Below are 16,415 nucleotides of genomic sequence, written 5' to 3' on the forward strand. Positions count from 1 at the left end.
TTTATGCTGTCCTTGTTGCATGTTTTGAAGTTTGATCTGCTGTAGATCCATATTGTGAGGGGTTGTGCGCTTTTGGGAAATACACCCATACATTGTTTTTGTGCACTTTGATTGGACTGTTGTTGAGCCTGTTCCTTCTGATATAAAGCCAAGGGTCAGTTATGTCCCCCATGTCTCACCCTAACCTGTCAGCCCAATAACGTCTCATTCATCACAACAAGGAACATCAAAAATACTTTGTCAAGATTTGTGTTCAGTGTAGGATTGTTGGGTCTAGTAATTCAGTTTGAGAACATGTATGAACATACTATACTTCAATATCTGACTAACAGTTATTCAAGTCCATGCTGAAAAATAAGTTCTATCAAACTGTGTTATGGAAAACTTATGTGCTGGGGCCCCACAACCCTGTAAGAACGGGATAAATGGAGAGAGAAGGTCGACATATAAGCAGTGGCGGGATAAACAGCAGGTGTTTCACACAGAATCACTTTTTCTACTTCTGTCTTCCACAGAAAAGAGCTGTCTCTTCCAGGAAGCTGTGACGTGGTCTCTCCTCCACTCTTCTCACCCTGTCCTTTTACCTGCCCTCTCCATAACCCTCCATCCATCCTTCACCACATCCCTCCTTTATCATGTATCTTTTTTTATCCATTTATTAATCAAAGCCGAATTATAGCTTTGGATGGAGAGAGGAAGGGAGGGATGGGATGATGAGAAGAGAGGGGGTAAATCCATCATCCACAGACCTCCCTCTGTGATCGAGGGATTAGTTGGCTGCAGTGGTGTGGTGGACATAGCGACACACACACACCCCTGGCCATCTTTCGCTCTGCTCTCCACAGTGGAGTGGGTTAGCGAGAGGTCAGGCAGCAGGATCTACAGTGTTACACTAAGAGAGAGACACGCTGTTTTAGTTTCTGTTCACAGAAAGTGTGTTCTATTTATGGCTTTCAATTTAACTGATTTCTGCCATACTGGAGGATGAAGAAGGCTAAGGTCCGAAGCACGTCCTTTGGAGTGCTGCCCATTCCATTCTCTATGTAGCTGTTGATGACCACTGAGTAAAGAACTTCAGACCCAATGGACGCTCTGTTATGTGGATGCAATCAGGATTGTCAATGATCACCATGTGCCTGAGTCCATTACATCTTACTGTCTTTGATGTTGGATTTATACAGACTCCACTGAATAGACCAAACCTGACTTCACAATGACCCCATATACACAATGTCCATATCAGTAATTACTTACTTATACATGCTCAGGAGAATAGCCTTTGAACAGATCACCATCAAACCACAATTCTGTAGTACACAGAGTGGATGAGACCTACAAGTGACCGTGGCCTTGATTGTAAAGCATGTAGTCAAAGGCTCGCCATTGCACATTTCTGTCCATGAGCGCAGCCAAGAATTACTCCTCTGAAATATCTGCACTGTTTCATGTTGGAGACGCACACAAACACTGACTAATGTTACTTTAACGACCCATTCATCAAAGATTGTCTGCTATAGAAAGAAAGAGGGCCAGAGAGAGAGAACTACCCAGGACAGAATCAACCCTTTTTGAATGGAATCTCCTGGAATTGGCCTCTCTGGAAGCAGCACAGCAAATGCCTACATAATTAATTCAATCTCCTAAAATAATTATACTGTTAAGTCGACAACCGTATTGGTCAAGTCAACCAGTATTTAAAAGAAATGACATATGGCTGTGAACTTATCTTTTAAAGCAGTACCAGGTTACTTTCAGAAGAACTTTGTCGTAGAGTAAAACAGAGAACACCTTAGCTAGTTGGCCAAACCGTTCGATGGTACTGACGTTTTAGAAGTCTGTCTCCTGGTCTGTCAAACAGCGCTGTAGCTCTGACACTTTCCACCACCGGTGCAAAAGGCTGACATAGGCGGATGCAGTGGACATGCAAAAAAACTGGAAAAACAGCAGATGTGTCTAGCTTAAACGGATTAATTTGGATGGGTATTTTATTATGTTACGGGTGCGTATATGCTCTTAAGGATTTAACACACAGTCAGTACAGGGTAAAGGACAGAAGAATATGAGGGTTGTCACAGTACCAAGAATTAAGCCTGCGTTATCTCACATCCATCCATTAGGCCTGTTCTTTAATCTAGCATCACTCTGTGGCTCTGGTTGATGCTGGAGAAATATGTTTGTCTAAGGCAGAGAAAGAGAAATAACATATTTCTTATTTTCCTGGAAGAGCATCAAACGTGTTGATAGGAGCCTGTTTCAAACTCCTATCCAAGAGGTAATGGGAACAGGATGTTGGAGAATGAACAGTATGGTGGGCCACGCTCATATCCAACATCACATGCCCTCGCAGAGGGATATAGATAGACACACACACAGTCAAACGTTTGGACACACCTACTCATTCAAGGGTTTTTCTTTATTTTTACTATTTTCTACATTGTAGAATAATAGTGAAGACATTAAAACGATCAGAATCGCTCCTCTTTCACCCCAGCTGCCAAACTAACCCTGATTCAGATGACCATCTTACCCATGCTAGATTACGGAGACATCATTTATAGATCAACAGGTAAGGGTGCTCTCGAGCGGCTAGATGTTCTTTACCGTTTGGCCATCAGATTTGCCACCAATGCTCCTTATAGGACACATCACTGCACTCTATACTCCTCTGTAAACTGGTCATCTCTGTATACCCGTCACAAGACCCACTGGTTGATGCTTATTCATAAAACCCTCTTAGGCCTCACTCCCCCCTATCTGAGATATCTACTGCAGCCCTCATCCTGCACTTACAACACCTGTTCTGCCAGTCACATTCTGTTAAAGGTCCCCAAAGCGCACACATCCCTGGGTCACTCCTCTTTTCAGTTCGCTGCAGATAGCGACTGGAACGAACTGCAACAAACACTCAAACTGGACAGTTTTATCTCAATCTCTTCATTCAAAGACTCAGTTATGGACACTCTTACTGACAGTTGTGGCTGCTTTGCGTGATGTATTGTTGTCTCTACCTTCTTGCCCGTGTGCTGTTGTCTGTGCCCAATAATGTTTGCACCATGTTTTGTGCTGCTACCATGTGTTGCTACCATGTTGTTGTCATGTTGTGTTGCTACCATGCTGTGTTGTCATGTGTTGTCTTAGCTCTGTCTTTATGTAGTGTTGTGTTGTCTCTTGTCGTTATGTGTTTTGTCCTATATATTTTTTCTTTTTAAATAATCCAAGCCCCCGTCCGCGCAGGAGGTCTTTTGCCTTTTGGTAGACCGTCATTGTAAATAAGAATTTGTTCTAAACTGACTTGCCGAGTTAAATAAAAATAAATAAATGATATTTTAGATTCTTCGAAGTAGCCACTCTTTGCCTTGATGACAGCTTTGCACACTCTTGGCATTTTCTCAACCAGATTCACCTGAAATGCTTTTCCAACAGTTACCACATATGCTGAGCACTTGTTACTGCTGCTATTCCTTCACTCTGTGGTCCAATTCATCCCAAACCATCTCAATAGGGTTGAGGTCGGGTGATTGTGGAGGCCAGGTCATCTGATGCAGCACTCCATCACTCTCCTTCTTGAGTCATTGTCCTGTTGAAAAACAAATGATAGCCCCATGCAAACCAGATGGGAGAGCGTATTGCTGCAGAATTCTGTGGTAGCCATGCTGGTTAAGCGTGCCTTAAATTCTAAATAAATCACAGTGTCACCAGCAAAGCACCCCCACACCATCACACCTCCTCCATGCTTCACGGTGGGAACCACACACGCGGAGATCATTTGAGGCTGGTAACTTTAATGAACATATCCTCTGCAGCAGAGGTAACTCTCGGTCTTCCTTTCCTGTGGCAGTCCTCATGAGAGCCAGTTTCATCATAGTGCCTGATGGTTTTTGCGACTGCGCTTGATAAAACTTGACATTTTCCGTATTGACTCACCTTCATGTCTTAAAGTAATGATGGACTGATGTTTCTCTTTGCTTATTTGAGCTGTTATTGCCATTATATGGACTTAGCCATATTTTGGAAAAATACCATCTTCTGTATATCCCCCCTACCTTGTCACAACACAACTGATTGGCTCAAACTCATTAAGAAGGAAAGAAATTCCACAAATTAACTTAACAAGGCACACCTGTTAATTGAAATGCATTCCAGGTGACTACCTCATGAAGCTGGTTGAGAGAATGCCATGAGTGTGGCTACTTTGAAGAATCTCAAATATATTTGGATTTGTTTAACACTTTTTTGGTTACTACATGATTCCATATGTTATTTCATCATGTATTCTACAATGTAGGAAATAGTAAAATTAAAGAAAAACCCTTGAGTGAGTAGGTGTGTCCAAACTTTTGACTGGTACTGTATGTTTAAAAATCTGCTATCCGAGCAGCTAACCGATCGCTGCAGCTGTACATAGTCCATCTGTAAACTACCCACCCAATTTACCTACCTCACCCCCATACTGCTTTTATTTATTTACTTTTCTGCTCTTTTGCACACCAGTATCTTCTTCTTGCACATGATCATCTGATGATTTATCACTCCAGTGTTAATCTGCTAAATTGTAATTATTCGATTTATTGCCTACCTCATGCCTTTTGCACACATTGTATATAGATTCTCTTTTTCCTACCATGTTATTGACTTGTTTATTGTTTACTCCATGTGTAACTCTGTGTTGTTGTCTGTTCACACTGCTATGCTTTATCTTGGCCAGGTCGCAGTTGCAAATGAGAACTTGTTCTCAACTAGCCTACCTGGTTAAATAAAGGTGAAATAAAAAAATTAAAAAAAATGTAAAAGTAATTGTTAGGAATACACAGATCATATGCATTTTCTATACTCACATACACTAAGTGCACAAAATAATAGGAACACTTGCTCTTTCCATGACATAGACTTACCAGGTGAATCCAAGTGAAAGCTATGATCCCTTATTGATGTCACTTGTTAAATCCACTTCAATCAGTGTAGATGAAGGGGGAGGAGACAGGTTAAAGAAGGATTTTTAAGACATTTGATACATGCATGTGTGCCAAAATGTAAGTGCCTATGAACAGTTTACGGTACTGTAGTAGGTCCCAGGCGCACCGGTTTGAGTGTGTCAAGAACTGCAACGCTGCTGGTTTTTTCACTCTCAACAATTTCCCGCGTGTATCAAGAATGGTCCACCACCCAAAGGACATCCAGCCAACTTGACACAACTGTGAGAATCATTGGAGTCAACATGGGCCAGCATCCCTGTGGAACGCTTTCAACACCTTGTGGAGTCCATGCCCCGACGAATTGAGCCTGTTCTGAGGGCAAAAGGGGGTAAAACTCACTATTAAGGTGTTCCTAATGTTTGTACACTCAGTGTATATCTGGAAGTGTGGGTGGGGCTAAGGGAGGGGGTCATATGGTGAAATAAGAATAGGAGTGCTTCTGAGAAATTACTCCACCGGAAACATGCAGAGGTCATGCAATCCGTTCTCTCTTTTTTCTCTCTTTCTCACTTGCTCTCTCTGTTTCGACCACAGTGGCATCTGTCTTCTGCGACCCCCCTCCACCCATCACCTGTTTCTCAGGACCTTGAGTCGGTCTCCTCTTATAAATGGCACTCCTTGCTTCAGGGCTGTTGTTGCTGTGGGGAAATGGGTGATGTTTGCGCAGCTTGTCCATTTCCTGAACGGGAGGGACAGTTTGCTCAAGCTGCTAGAGTTCTCAGAAGTTAGTGACACAGGACACGACAGGCCTGCGGAGTCAGGAGGATGCTTTAGGGTGTTGTACAGTCACTCTGACTCAGGACTCATTAAGATAACAAAAGGGGTAACACTTTTATTCTTCCCCCTTTCACACACTAGATCAGTGTTTTACGCTGCTCCATGCAGAGCAGAATTACATTGCCTCCAGGACTACTTTTGTAGCAGAGGCTGTGTTAACCTGAATCTATTCCCCCTTTTCTGAACTTGTCCTGACTTTGAGCCTACTACGTGGACAGGCCAGGAGTGGTGTTTGCATCAAGCACAACAAACACACAATCCGTCATGTCATCGCCCCCTATAAAACAGATGTGATCGGTGCTAACTGGACTTGTATCTGAGGTCTCTGGGCCATAGGTAACTAATTAGCTCTGTGGCTGATTAAAGTTGATGTTACTCACATACTGTATACACCCCATTAATACTCAGACAATTTGATGATCAAGGATGATAAGTAAAGCAGAGAAGGGAGAGATACTGTAGCTTTTAGGATAAATTACATTGTGTGTGTACGTGCTTGTGTGTATGAGAGAATGTCTAAAGCAGAGGACACTCAGGTTCATTGTGGCCCTGTCCCGATGGGGTCTCTCTCACCCCCTTCCTCACTCTCTAAGCATTCTGCTGCTGCTGCCTTTTCATTGTCTCTCCATGCATATTTCTATCTGCAGTATTCCAGAAATCATGCATTGTTTGGCCTGGCCATACACTGCCCTGTTTATTTTTTTGTGTGTTTCTGATGGCGATTGTCCATTGGGCTGCCCAGGACGCATTGTGTGCCTGAATGTCCACCCTCCCTCTCCAATCCCCTGGCAACCTGTCACCTCTCTCTACGTGGCCACTGACGCACACAGGAAACGAGAGATTTAACACCTAGTCGAGGAAGCCTTTAGAGCACGACAGGCATGCTTTTATACTGAGGACACCGCCACAGAGTAAAGCATGCTTTAGAATTCAGTGATAATATTGTAGAGGCTATTTAAAGATAATGCAGATTGAGCCAGTCCACCACAGGGCTTTCAAGACTATTTGTTCATGTTTAGATAGCACAGCAGGGATGTCACAATGCCGTCAGCATGTTGATAGGTATTCATCATATGCAAGTGGAGTCTGATTTACACTTGAACGACTTGACTTATGGGAGATGGTTATTTGATCAAGTCACTAGTCAGGGAGAAAGAGTTTGATTTATACAGCATCACACAGAGTGCCTCGGTTTACGGCAATGACAGATGGAAAAAGTGGGTTAGATGTTGTGCAGGGCAGCTGCGTCACACCATGAGTAATTCCCAGCAGATAAATCACCTTTTTCTGAATGGCAGCGCAGTGTGATTCAGTGTCTACGCTTGAAGTTTCCAGCGAGTGGAAAATGAGTGGTCTGTGTGAACAGCATTACGTACAGATGGATAGTTTGAACACTTTAGGCAGTTCAACTCCAACCTCACAAAAAGGTAGTGTGATTGATCAGGTTCACACTTCAGGGTATGAAAGCACTCGAATACCATTACAGCTGAAACAAGAGATTTTCTGCTGACCTGCTCTCGAGTGAATACTGAGGTCTAGTTAGTCCCTAAGTAGGCCCAGATGCTTTGAAGTAATCAAATACAGCATGTTGGGAAAACAATGTTCCACCCATTTGAAAATATTGACCCCATCAACTTTTCTAAACAAAGTTGGGAATAAGGCCTAAACCGGTATGTAGTTGGAGTTAGTAAACATTTCCTTATTGTGGTCAAGACATATTTTTTTTTATTCATAATGGCAGGGAGCATGCAGGAGTAGTGCAGCAAGTGTAAACAAAGCTAACTGTCAGTGAAAGTAGTGGTGACAATTAAGCTACTTGGTCAACCTCAAGCTTTAGTCCTATAATGATAATATAAAGGATGCATTCAACAAATTGATTTACTACATGTTGAAAAACTAATCTTGGCTATTGCCTTCGTGAGCACTACTACAAAGCCAGCACTACTACAAAGCCAAAGGCACACAATGTCCCCATTGATATTAACTCAGTGCAACCACGTTTTAAAACCTTTGCATTGTGTTTTGTATTTTTTAAATGTACGAATGAACAGAACTCAATAGTAACACCATTACTAGGACAGCAGATGTGGGGTTCAAACTTTATTTTTTTCCCCTCTTCAAACATTTCTGATCCAAAAAGGAAAACTAGTGAGGTAAAAGTGCTGAGAAATGAATATGATAATCAACGTCCTCACCATTGCAGTCAGTCAAAGCCGACAGAGAATGCAAGACCTCACACAGCAAGAATTTCATCTTTCACTTAAACCACATCCACGTATACAAACAACGTATCTGCTGCAAATTCCAAAACTCAATGCAAAAATAGTAGAGAGTCAAAGGCCTCAGTCACATTCCAAAAAAGATAAGACTTGCTCTTTGGAAAAGGACACAAACCATAACACATTCAGGCAGGGTAAGGGACAGGTAGTGAAAAATACAGGATTTACACCCATTCAATATCAGTAGGTCTTCAGCCCTGGTTGTGTAGCACTAATGGTCTGCTGGTTCTGGCTCAAAGCTTAATTGATTCATCACTTTGCATGGTGGTAAACATATCTGGGAATGACTGAGCGTCTCTCCATTAGAGATGGCATCTCACCTGAATAAAGCGAGACAAGGGGACTTTCCACCTGAATGATGAAGTTAATCAATTCCGTGAAAAAAAAAAAAAAAAATCAGAACCAAGGTTGAAGACCACCTGATCCAAATGCCACAAGCTTTTAAAATGGTCTCGGCACAGAGAGAAAGACACACAGATCTTCTAATATACACACTAGAGGGAGTCACACCAAATATAGGAATCTGGTGGCCAAGATGGGGGCACAATACAAAAACAGGTTCAGAAAGTTCATACCCCACTCCCCCAAAAAGTATAGAAACAGCCCTTCAACACATTTTACCTCCCTGAGAACCAGCTCACCTCCCACATTCAGATTCCTTCAGAGCGTATGTTCATGTACACTCTCCGCTAGCTGGGTTGAGTAAGTCAAGGCCTCTAAAGTGCTTCCATAGAGTGGGGTATACAAGTAATTTGACCTCAGACAGTTATCATGCATTACCTGTCAGTGTTGCTTTGGTTTGGATAAATTGAAGGGGGTAAGGGGTCTAAATGAAGGGGGGAAAATGCATACAGCATGACAAAGAAATACTGGAATGACTAGACAGCTAAGTTACGCCTGTTTTGGGGTTGGGTTTAGGAAGAATAATAAACTTCAAAAATAAAAAGGCTATATCCGTAATTCAATGCCAGTGTCTAAACCCATAAATGACAATCTACCCAATGCAAATGACAAACCTTTTTGCTCCCCCACCCCCTCAAAAAAACACAAAATAAAAAACATTGCAAACTGAGCCAATTCCCCTCTTCTACCCCTCTCCCAACCTCCCAAAAACAAATCCTGCCAAAATATGAAGGCACTTCAGTTGGTGGTTCAGACTTTGGCCCACACTGAATGTGCCCCAACACTGAACGTGCCTACATGGTGACTAAATCTAAGCTAAGGCTAACCCAGGTTAAAAGCAGTGTCTACGTTTTGGGCTGCTGAGCCAGCTCAACATGCCCTGAGCCAGGGGTGTGATCAGCTCCAGAGAAGACCATGCTGGCTGACCACCCCCCAAAAACCACCCCCACGCCTGTGAACAGGGCAGAACCACATCTTACCCCTTTTCTGGATGTACAAACACTTAAAGGAAAACAGTTGGCTACTGGACTGGAAATTATAATAGAGGTCAGTCGAAAGGGAGATGGTAGGGGGCAATTACTAAATGGGGTTTAATGTATGAAGGGGGACTGGGATGCCAGTCGTAGATCTGCGTACAATTTCTGCCATATAAATCAAAACGCGTGAGGGCTAAATTGAAAACAGAATTCCAGCCATTACATTTCGTTGAATGTGCTAGGCAAGCAGCCATGTTCCCCTGTCCTCCCATGACCAGAAAACGGTTCACGCCTGCCCCTAGCAAACCCTTAGAGGGTGGTGGAGAGTGGAGCGGAAAGTGAGTAAGCCCTCGCACATGTAAAGAGCCAGTGACACACACACAACCATCTTCCTTACCCTCCCACAATAATTATAAACTGCTGTTAAAGCTATTGGGTAGCCTGCACCAGACTGGGATCCCATTTCAGCCATTGAAGCCTGAAAGGGGCTCCAGACCCAGCCAAGTGGGGCTCCTTTTAAGGAACGGGACAGTAGTTCCCTGCCTCTCAGATTAGATTCCAGGAAGAGAGGAAGGCCCTGTCCTGCCCTCTGAATGAGCCTACAGTATATACCCCACCAGGTGGCCCATGAACACTGACAATTTGGAAGAAGTTTAAAAGAAAATAGTAACTCCCCACAACATGCATTAGCCCAGATCAGTGGGCAAATAAAGGCCCAACAGTCACTGTATGGGGGTGCTTGTCAATACTCATTCATGGGGTCCTCTCCTAGTCTCCTTTCAAGCATTTACACAAACAGGCAAAAGGTTTGGATAGGTTTGCTACAATTCTATTTGACCTGTTGCATGGAGGAGTGGACACAAGGAGAGGAAGCCACTTTACACCCTACATAGTATACACTCAAATTCAGTCTTGCCTGAATAAAGTTCTAAAAAAGGCCTGAACAGATTTAGGAGGCTGTCACCAACATTCACAGTGGAAAATACAATTTACACATTCTTCTCTACAAAGTCTACACGGCACAGGCACTCTGGCCGCTAGAGAACACTGCTGTGCTGGTAATATGACTTTCCCAATTTACACCTTTGATTTAAAACAAAATGAGCAGTTCCTTGGCCTCCCTTTTACCTTGGATGCCTTCGAAAGGAAATGAAGATGAAGTCATCTCACTAATAGAAAAATCCCCAAACACTGATGAGCAAACCCCTACTGCACATCAGGAAGCTAAACATCCATGTCAGCTCAGGAATCATTTCACATTTGTTATGCTCGTTTTTGGTCACTACACAATTAACATTCTGCACCACCAGTCTTTTTTCACATTTCTTAAATACACAATCCCCCCCCCCTCCTTTCTATTAAGATGGACCAAATATACTTAACGTCAGGGGAAGAAAGTAAGGCACCAAGGACAATTCATTATTGAATCAGGACGTTAATTTGAAACTCAAATTAGGGGGAAAAGGGGGAACAAAAACATTGCAATATGAAAAAAGGCAAAATAACATGAATCCAAATAACACTTAAAAATCACTTTGGATCAATTTATCTTGACACTTCTGTAGATAAGGAATGAGAAAGGAGAAGGGAGTCCAAAAAAACAAACAAAACCACTTGCCCATTTAAATAGATCCTTTATGACCAGAGGGAAATCCCAGTTATGGCCCAATTTATGTTTATGGGGAGCATATTTATCTATTTTTTTTAATTTTTTTCCCCCTCAAAGCAGCAGTCTTCTCTTGTGTGCGTGTCTTTCAGTTACATGGCAGCCATGTTGGAATGTTCTGGTTACACGAGGCCACGTAGTAGTTGCTAAAGTTGTGGTCTCGGACGTAGGGCGCCGGCTGGTAGTAGCAGGTGACGCTAGAGGCGTCGGGAATGGCGTTCTGCTCAGCCAGCACCCTGAAGGCCGTCAGTGAGATGAGGTTGAGGGTCTGCCGCCTCTCGTGGCCCATGAGACACACCGTGCTCTCGTTGACCACACGCCGCAGGATCATGAGGTAGTCATACTTGCTCTTCTCCTCGCCCACAAAGTGACTCTGCAGGTAGGCCTCCAGCTTGCGCTGCTGCTCGCCAATGTCGGGGAAGTCGATGAAGAAGCGGGAGCACATGTAGCGCTCCAGGCCCTTGAACTCCTCCTCCGAGGTGGGCCGGAAGTCTCTTACCAGCAGGTTGCAGTACTTGAGCAGGCCCCCACCACGGATCTCCTCTGGCCGTTTGGTGGCAATCAGCTTGTTCATGAGGTGGTCCAGAGACGCGCCAAAGTCCCCATACACGCTCTCGCCCACCACGGTGGGGTGGAAGTGGCGAGACATGGGGTTCCCTGGCGAACAGTCGTAGTAGGTCAGCAGTGAGTCCAGCACGATCTGGAATGAGTCCACACTGAACTCAAACTGCCGGCGGATAGAGTCCACAAATTTGAGCTCCACATTGCGTCCGTTGTTGTTGGAGAGGGAGATGAGGCTCCAGCGGTCCTGCTCAGTGTACACCTTGACTAGCTTCTGAACGTAGGCCTCCTTCAGAGTCATGGGGGTGATCTTCTCCTTGTTCACCCCCTCAGGGAGGAAGTCCAGCAGCGTGCCTAGCACCACGTCTTTGACCAGCTGGAATCCTGACTCCTGGGGCAGGTCCACCCTGAAAATGACATCCAGGTCCTTGTAGCTCCAGCCAATGTCCTGCACCAGCACGTGGCTGGCTGTAGAGCCGTTCAGACGGACGTCTTTCACTTTAATCCCCCTTAGCTGCAGCCGGGTGCGCACCATCTGCACAATGTCCTTCAGCCTCACCTCCAGAGTGGGGAAGTTCCCTCTGCCATGGACGGGCACCACCTCTGTCAGGACCTCATTAAGACGGCTCACCTGGTCCCAGCTCAACACGCTGTGGGACACACTCGCACTAGTGCTCATAGTGGACTCTGCCATGTTAGCCATCATCTAAATGTATTTAAATTAACTAGGACAGAAAGTGAAGAAAAAGCACAATTAGTTTGAGATACAAAAAAATTACAGTAGTTATTGAACCCACGGAACATGTATTTGTCTGGGACGAGATGCCAAAACATGCCGTTGTGAGATGACTTGGGCATGATATATCACTGATGTAGGCTAGCTATAATAATATAAATAATTACGGTTACGTCAAACCAAATAGATGGTGTTTGCCAATTATGACATGAGCATGATGGCCATTCATGACACTTGATTACAAATAGCAGTATTGAAATGCAGAATGACCACGATACATGTTAAAAAATAATAAGGCAACTCACGTTATTCTACAAAATAATACCTCCCTGAACTTCTCGAACAGTCAGAGAACATGCTTTCATTCGAGAACTAGTTAGCTAAGTAGCAGAGGAAAATGAAAAGGCGCTCCCGAGAGCAATATTTTGGATGTCGCGAACATCGTGCTTAAAATTTTTTTTAAATAATAAAACAATGAAATACTTTGTTAAATGTTAAGACTAACGTAACAATGTACATTTAATTTCGGGGGTGGTGGGATTATTTCTAATACATCTACGAAGTGTTTACAATTGGGGAAAGAATGAATGATGAATAACAGCAACAATTCTGTATTACAAATTGACTGCCTAGTTACTTTTTTTTACAACACGCGCCAGTGTAGTTGAACCTGAAAATCGACAGAACTGGCTCATGCTACATACGAGCCAGCCAGATACTATACCTGGCAGACAACTAACAGTTAAAGTATCTAGTAAAAAGCACTTCAAGCAACAGCAAACTATGTTTGATAGGCAGCTACAGCCTGTAAAATGTATAAACTAAACATGTAATAAGTTACCTGCTTGCGAGCCTAAAATGTATATCTCACAAATAGACACGTCAAACAGTTTGGTTTGCAAGGATATAGATGACCAAGGATTTAGCTAGCAAAAGGGAGCACACAAACACTGAATTAGCTAATAACAAAAAATATACATACGGTTATAAATATCTTCTCAGGACATTCAAATTGCACAAGAATAAGATGTTAACTGAGCATTCGTGAGGCCACTTCAATTAATCCCCTCGTGTGTCAAACACAAATTTCAGCTCTTGTAGCTACGCATTAACTAAAGAAACGCCTTCTTATAAACGGAAGATCAATTGGCTGAACAGCCCTCGACAATGTCGCACTACAATGTACCTTTTCTAGTCACAGAAACCTAGCTAGCTTCAGATGAATCAATACAAATTAGAATACAAAATATTTACCAATAATCGTGCTTCAAATACCACAGCATTGGCAGCCTTGGATTTGTAAAACAACTAACTAGCTAGGCTTCCTATTTGATGATATTAATACGCTGAGCGAAGCCCTTGATTGGTCAGGGAGGTTTTTGTGTTGCCAGGTTACCAGTAGCGTCTTTTACGTTCATTCGATATCTTGGTTGAACAACTTTACACATTGATTTACCAAATTTAACAGACATTTTAAAACTATATTTGCTGCACTCCACTCTCCTGAACAAAACTAAGTTCTTCCTTTTTGAACTGCTATGTTATTTATGGAAATGGTTAGTAGGGCATTGATTTGCAATTTTTGAAAACCATCAAATCCTGGTTGCTTTGGTAATCTAGCTATTTGAAAAGTAGTCTGTTTTTTTTTTAAATGGCAAATCTCTATGGAAAGGAAAAAAGCCCTGGAAATAAATTAAGCATTGACACTGGCCATCCAGCCATTCATAACATGCAGACACTTCCTTTATCCATGTATAGATGATCAAATGCACCTTAGATATTCAGCTACAATACATGTCGTGCATGAAACATCAAGTTAAATTGAGTCATTTTAAGAACATTTTCTACAACAAAAAAACAATGGATGTGCTGGCATCTGTATACTTAGCCTAGCTTTATGCATGTGTATACACTTTATGTCTACAGCTACTTACTTTCGATTCTTGTTACACATGATGAGTTATGTAGGTTGATGCCCTTTGCAAAATTGATATGTCCTATGACTATTAATTCAGTGACTATTAGAACGTAGTGGTAAAGGTGTGACATTAATGGGCTTTCAAAGATTGCTTGTAGCCTACTGTATAAACTACCCCCGAATGGTATAGGTCACCTATTTTATTTATTTATTTTACCTTTATTTAACTTTTATTTAACTAGGCAAGTCAGTTAAGAACAAATTCTAATTACAATGACGGCCTCCTCCGGCCAAACCCTAACCCGGACGACGCTGGGCCAATTGTGCGCTGACCTATCGGACTCCAAATCACAGCTGGTTGTAATATAGCATGGACTCAAAACAAGGTTTGTAGTGATGCCTCTAGCACTGAGTTGCAGTGCCTTAGACTGCTGCGCCACTTCGGGAGCATTAAAACACATGCAGATACTGTATCTTTCACAAATCAAACAGACTATTTCATAACTGAGACAAACTACAAAAATCTGGACAATATATGTATTTTGAACACAGCATATATCATTTTTTTTCATGGAAGAGTTGGATTTGTGAATAAAGGGCAGACTCACCCTTTCTTCTTTAAGGTTGCTGCCCCTATCATCGCCAAACCTATCTCTGATCTTTTTAACCTGTCTCCCCTCTGGGGAGGTTCCCATTGCTTGGAAGGCAGCCACAGTTCGTTCCTTTATTTAATGGAGGAGATCAAGTTGATCCTAACTGTTATAGGCCTATTTCTATTTTGCCCTGTTTATCAAAGTATTGGACAAACTTGTCAATAAACAACTGACTGGCTTTCTTGATGTCTATAGTATTCTCTCTGGTATGCAATCTAGTTTCCGCACAGGTTATGGATGTGTCACTGCAATCTTAAAGTTCCTAAATGATGTCACCATTGCCCTTGGTTCTAAGCAATGTTGTGCTGTAATTTTAATTGACTTGGCCAAAGCTTTTGATACGTTAGACCATTCCATTCTTGTGGGCCGGCTAAGGAGTATTGGTGTCTCTGACGGGTCTTTGGCCTGGTTTGCTAACTCAAATATAACCAACTTTATTTGTCACGTGCTGAATACAACAAGTGTAGACCTTACCGTGAAATGCTTACTTACAAGCCCAACAGTGCAGATCAAGAAGAGTTAAGACAATATTAACCAAATTAACTAAAGTAAAAAATAATAAAAGTAACACAATAACATAACAATAATGAGGCTATATAAAAGGAGGCCCGGTACCGAGTCAGTGTGAGGTTAGAGGTCATTTGTACATGTAGGTGAGGGTGAAGTGACTATGCATAGATAACAAACAGCGAGTAGCAGCAGTGTACAAAACAAATGTAATGTAAATGTCAATGTAATAGTCCGGTGGCAATCTGATTAATTGTTCAGCAGTCTTATGGCTTGGGGGTAGAAGCTGTTAAGGAGCCTTTTGGTCCTAGATTTGGCACTCTTGTACCGGTTGCCGTGCAGTAGCAGAGAAAACAGTCTATGACTTGGGTGACTGGAGTCTCTGACAATTTTATGGGCTTTCCTCTGACACCACCTATTATATAGGTCCTGGATGGCAGGAAGCTTGGCCCCAGCGATGTACTGGGCCGTACGCACTACCCTCTGTAGCGTCATACAGTCAGATGCAGAGCAGTTGCCATAACAGGCGATGATGCAACCAGTCAGGATGCTCTCGATGGTGCAGCTATAGAACATTTTGAGGATCTGGGGACACATGCCAAATCTTTTCAGTATCCTGGGGGGTAAAGGTGTTGTCGTGCCCTCTTCACGACTGTCTTGATGTGTTTGGACCATGAAAGATTGTTGATGATGTGGACACCAAGGAACTTGAAACGCTCCACTACAGCCCAGTTGGTGTTAATGGGAGCCTGTTCGGCCAGCCTTTTCCTGTAGTCCACGATCAGATCCTTTGTCTTGCTCACGTCGAGGGAAAGGTTATTGTTCTGGCACCAGTTCTCTAACCTCTTACTGCCAGTTCTCTGACCTCTTCCCTATAGGCTGTTTCATCGTTGTCGGTGATCAGGCCTACCACTGTTGTGTCGTCAGCAAACTTAATGATGGTGTTGGAGTTGTGTTTGGCCACGC

The 16,415-nt window shown here is 42.9% G+C and overlaps 1 protein-coding gene across 2 annotated transcripts; it reads right to left on the reverse strand.

Annotated features, from left to right (window-relative positions):
• Positions 1-7,837: 7,837 nt before the first annotated feature.
• Positions 7,838-13,716, reverse strand: LOC129820987 (terminal nucleotidyltransferase 5C). 2 transcript variants are annotated; one of them, XM_055878173.1, is made up of 2 exons: positions 13,626-13,716; positions 7,838-12,360 (listed from the first exon to the last, which is right to left on the reverse strand). In XM_055878173.1, exon 2 carries the CDS (start codon positions 12,339-12,341, stop codon positions 11,163-11,165), a length of 1,179 nt encoding a protein of 392 aa, XP_055734148.1. In that variant the 5' UTR covers positions 12,342-12,360; positions 13,626-13,716; the 3' UTR covers positions 7,838-11,162. The 2 variants fall into 2 exon arrangements, with proteins under 2 accessions (XP_055734148.1, XP_055734149.1); XM_055878174.1 differs by lacking the exon at positions 13,626-13,716 and adding an exon at positions 13,354-13,593.
• Between the last annotated feature and the right edge of the window lie 2,699 nt (positions 13,717-16,415).

Source organism: Salvelinus fontinalis, chromosome 23 (genome assembly GCF_029448725.1).
Source record: "Salvelinus fontinalis isolate EN_2023a chromosome 23, ASM2944872v1, whole genome shotgun sequence".
NCBI classification, from domain to species: Eukaryota; Metazoa; Chordata; class Actinopteri; order Salmoniformes; family Salmonidae; genus Salvelinus; species Salvelinus fontinalis.

What these genes read in the sequence shown, in the direction of transcription:
- LOC129820987 (XM_055878173.1), bottom strand. Translation starts at nt 12,341, where the DNA reads ATGATGGCTAACATGGCAGAGTCCACTATGAGCACTAGTGCGAGTGTG.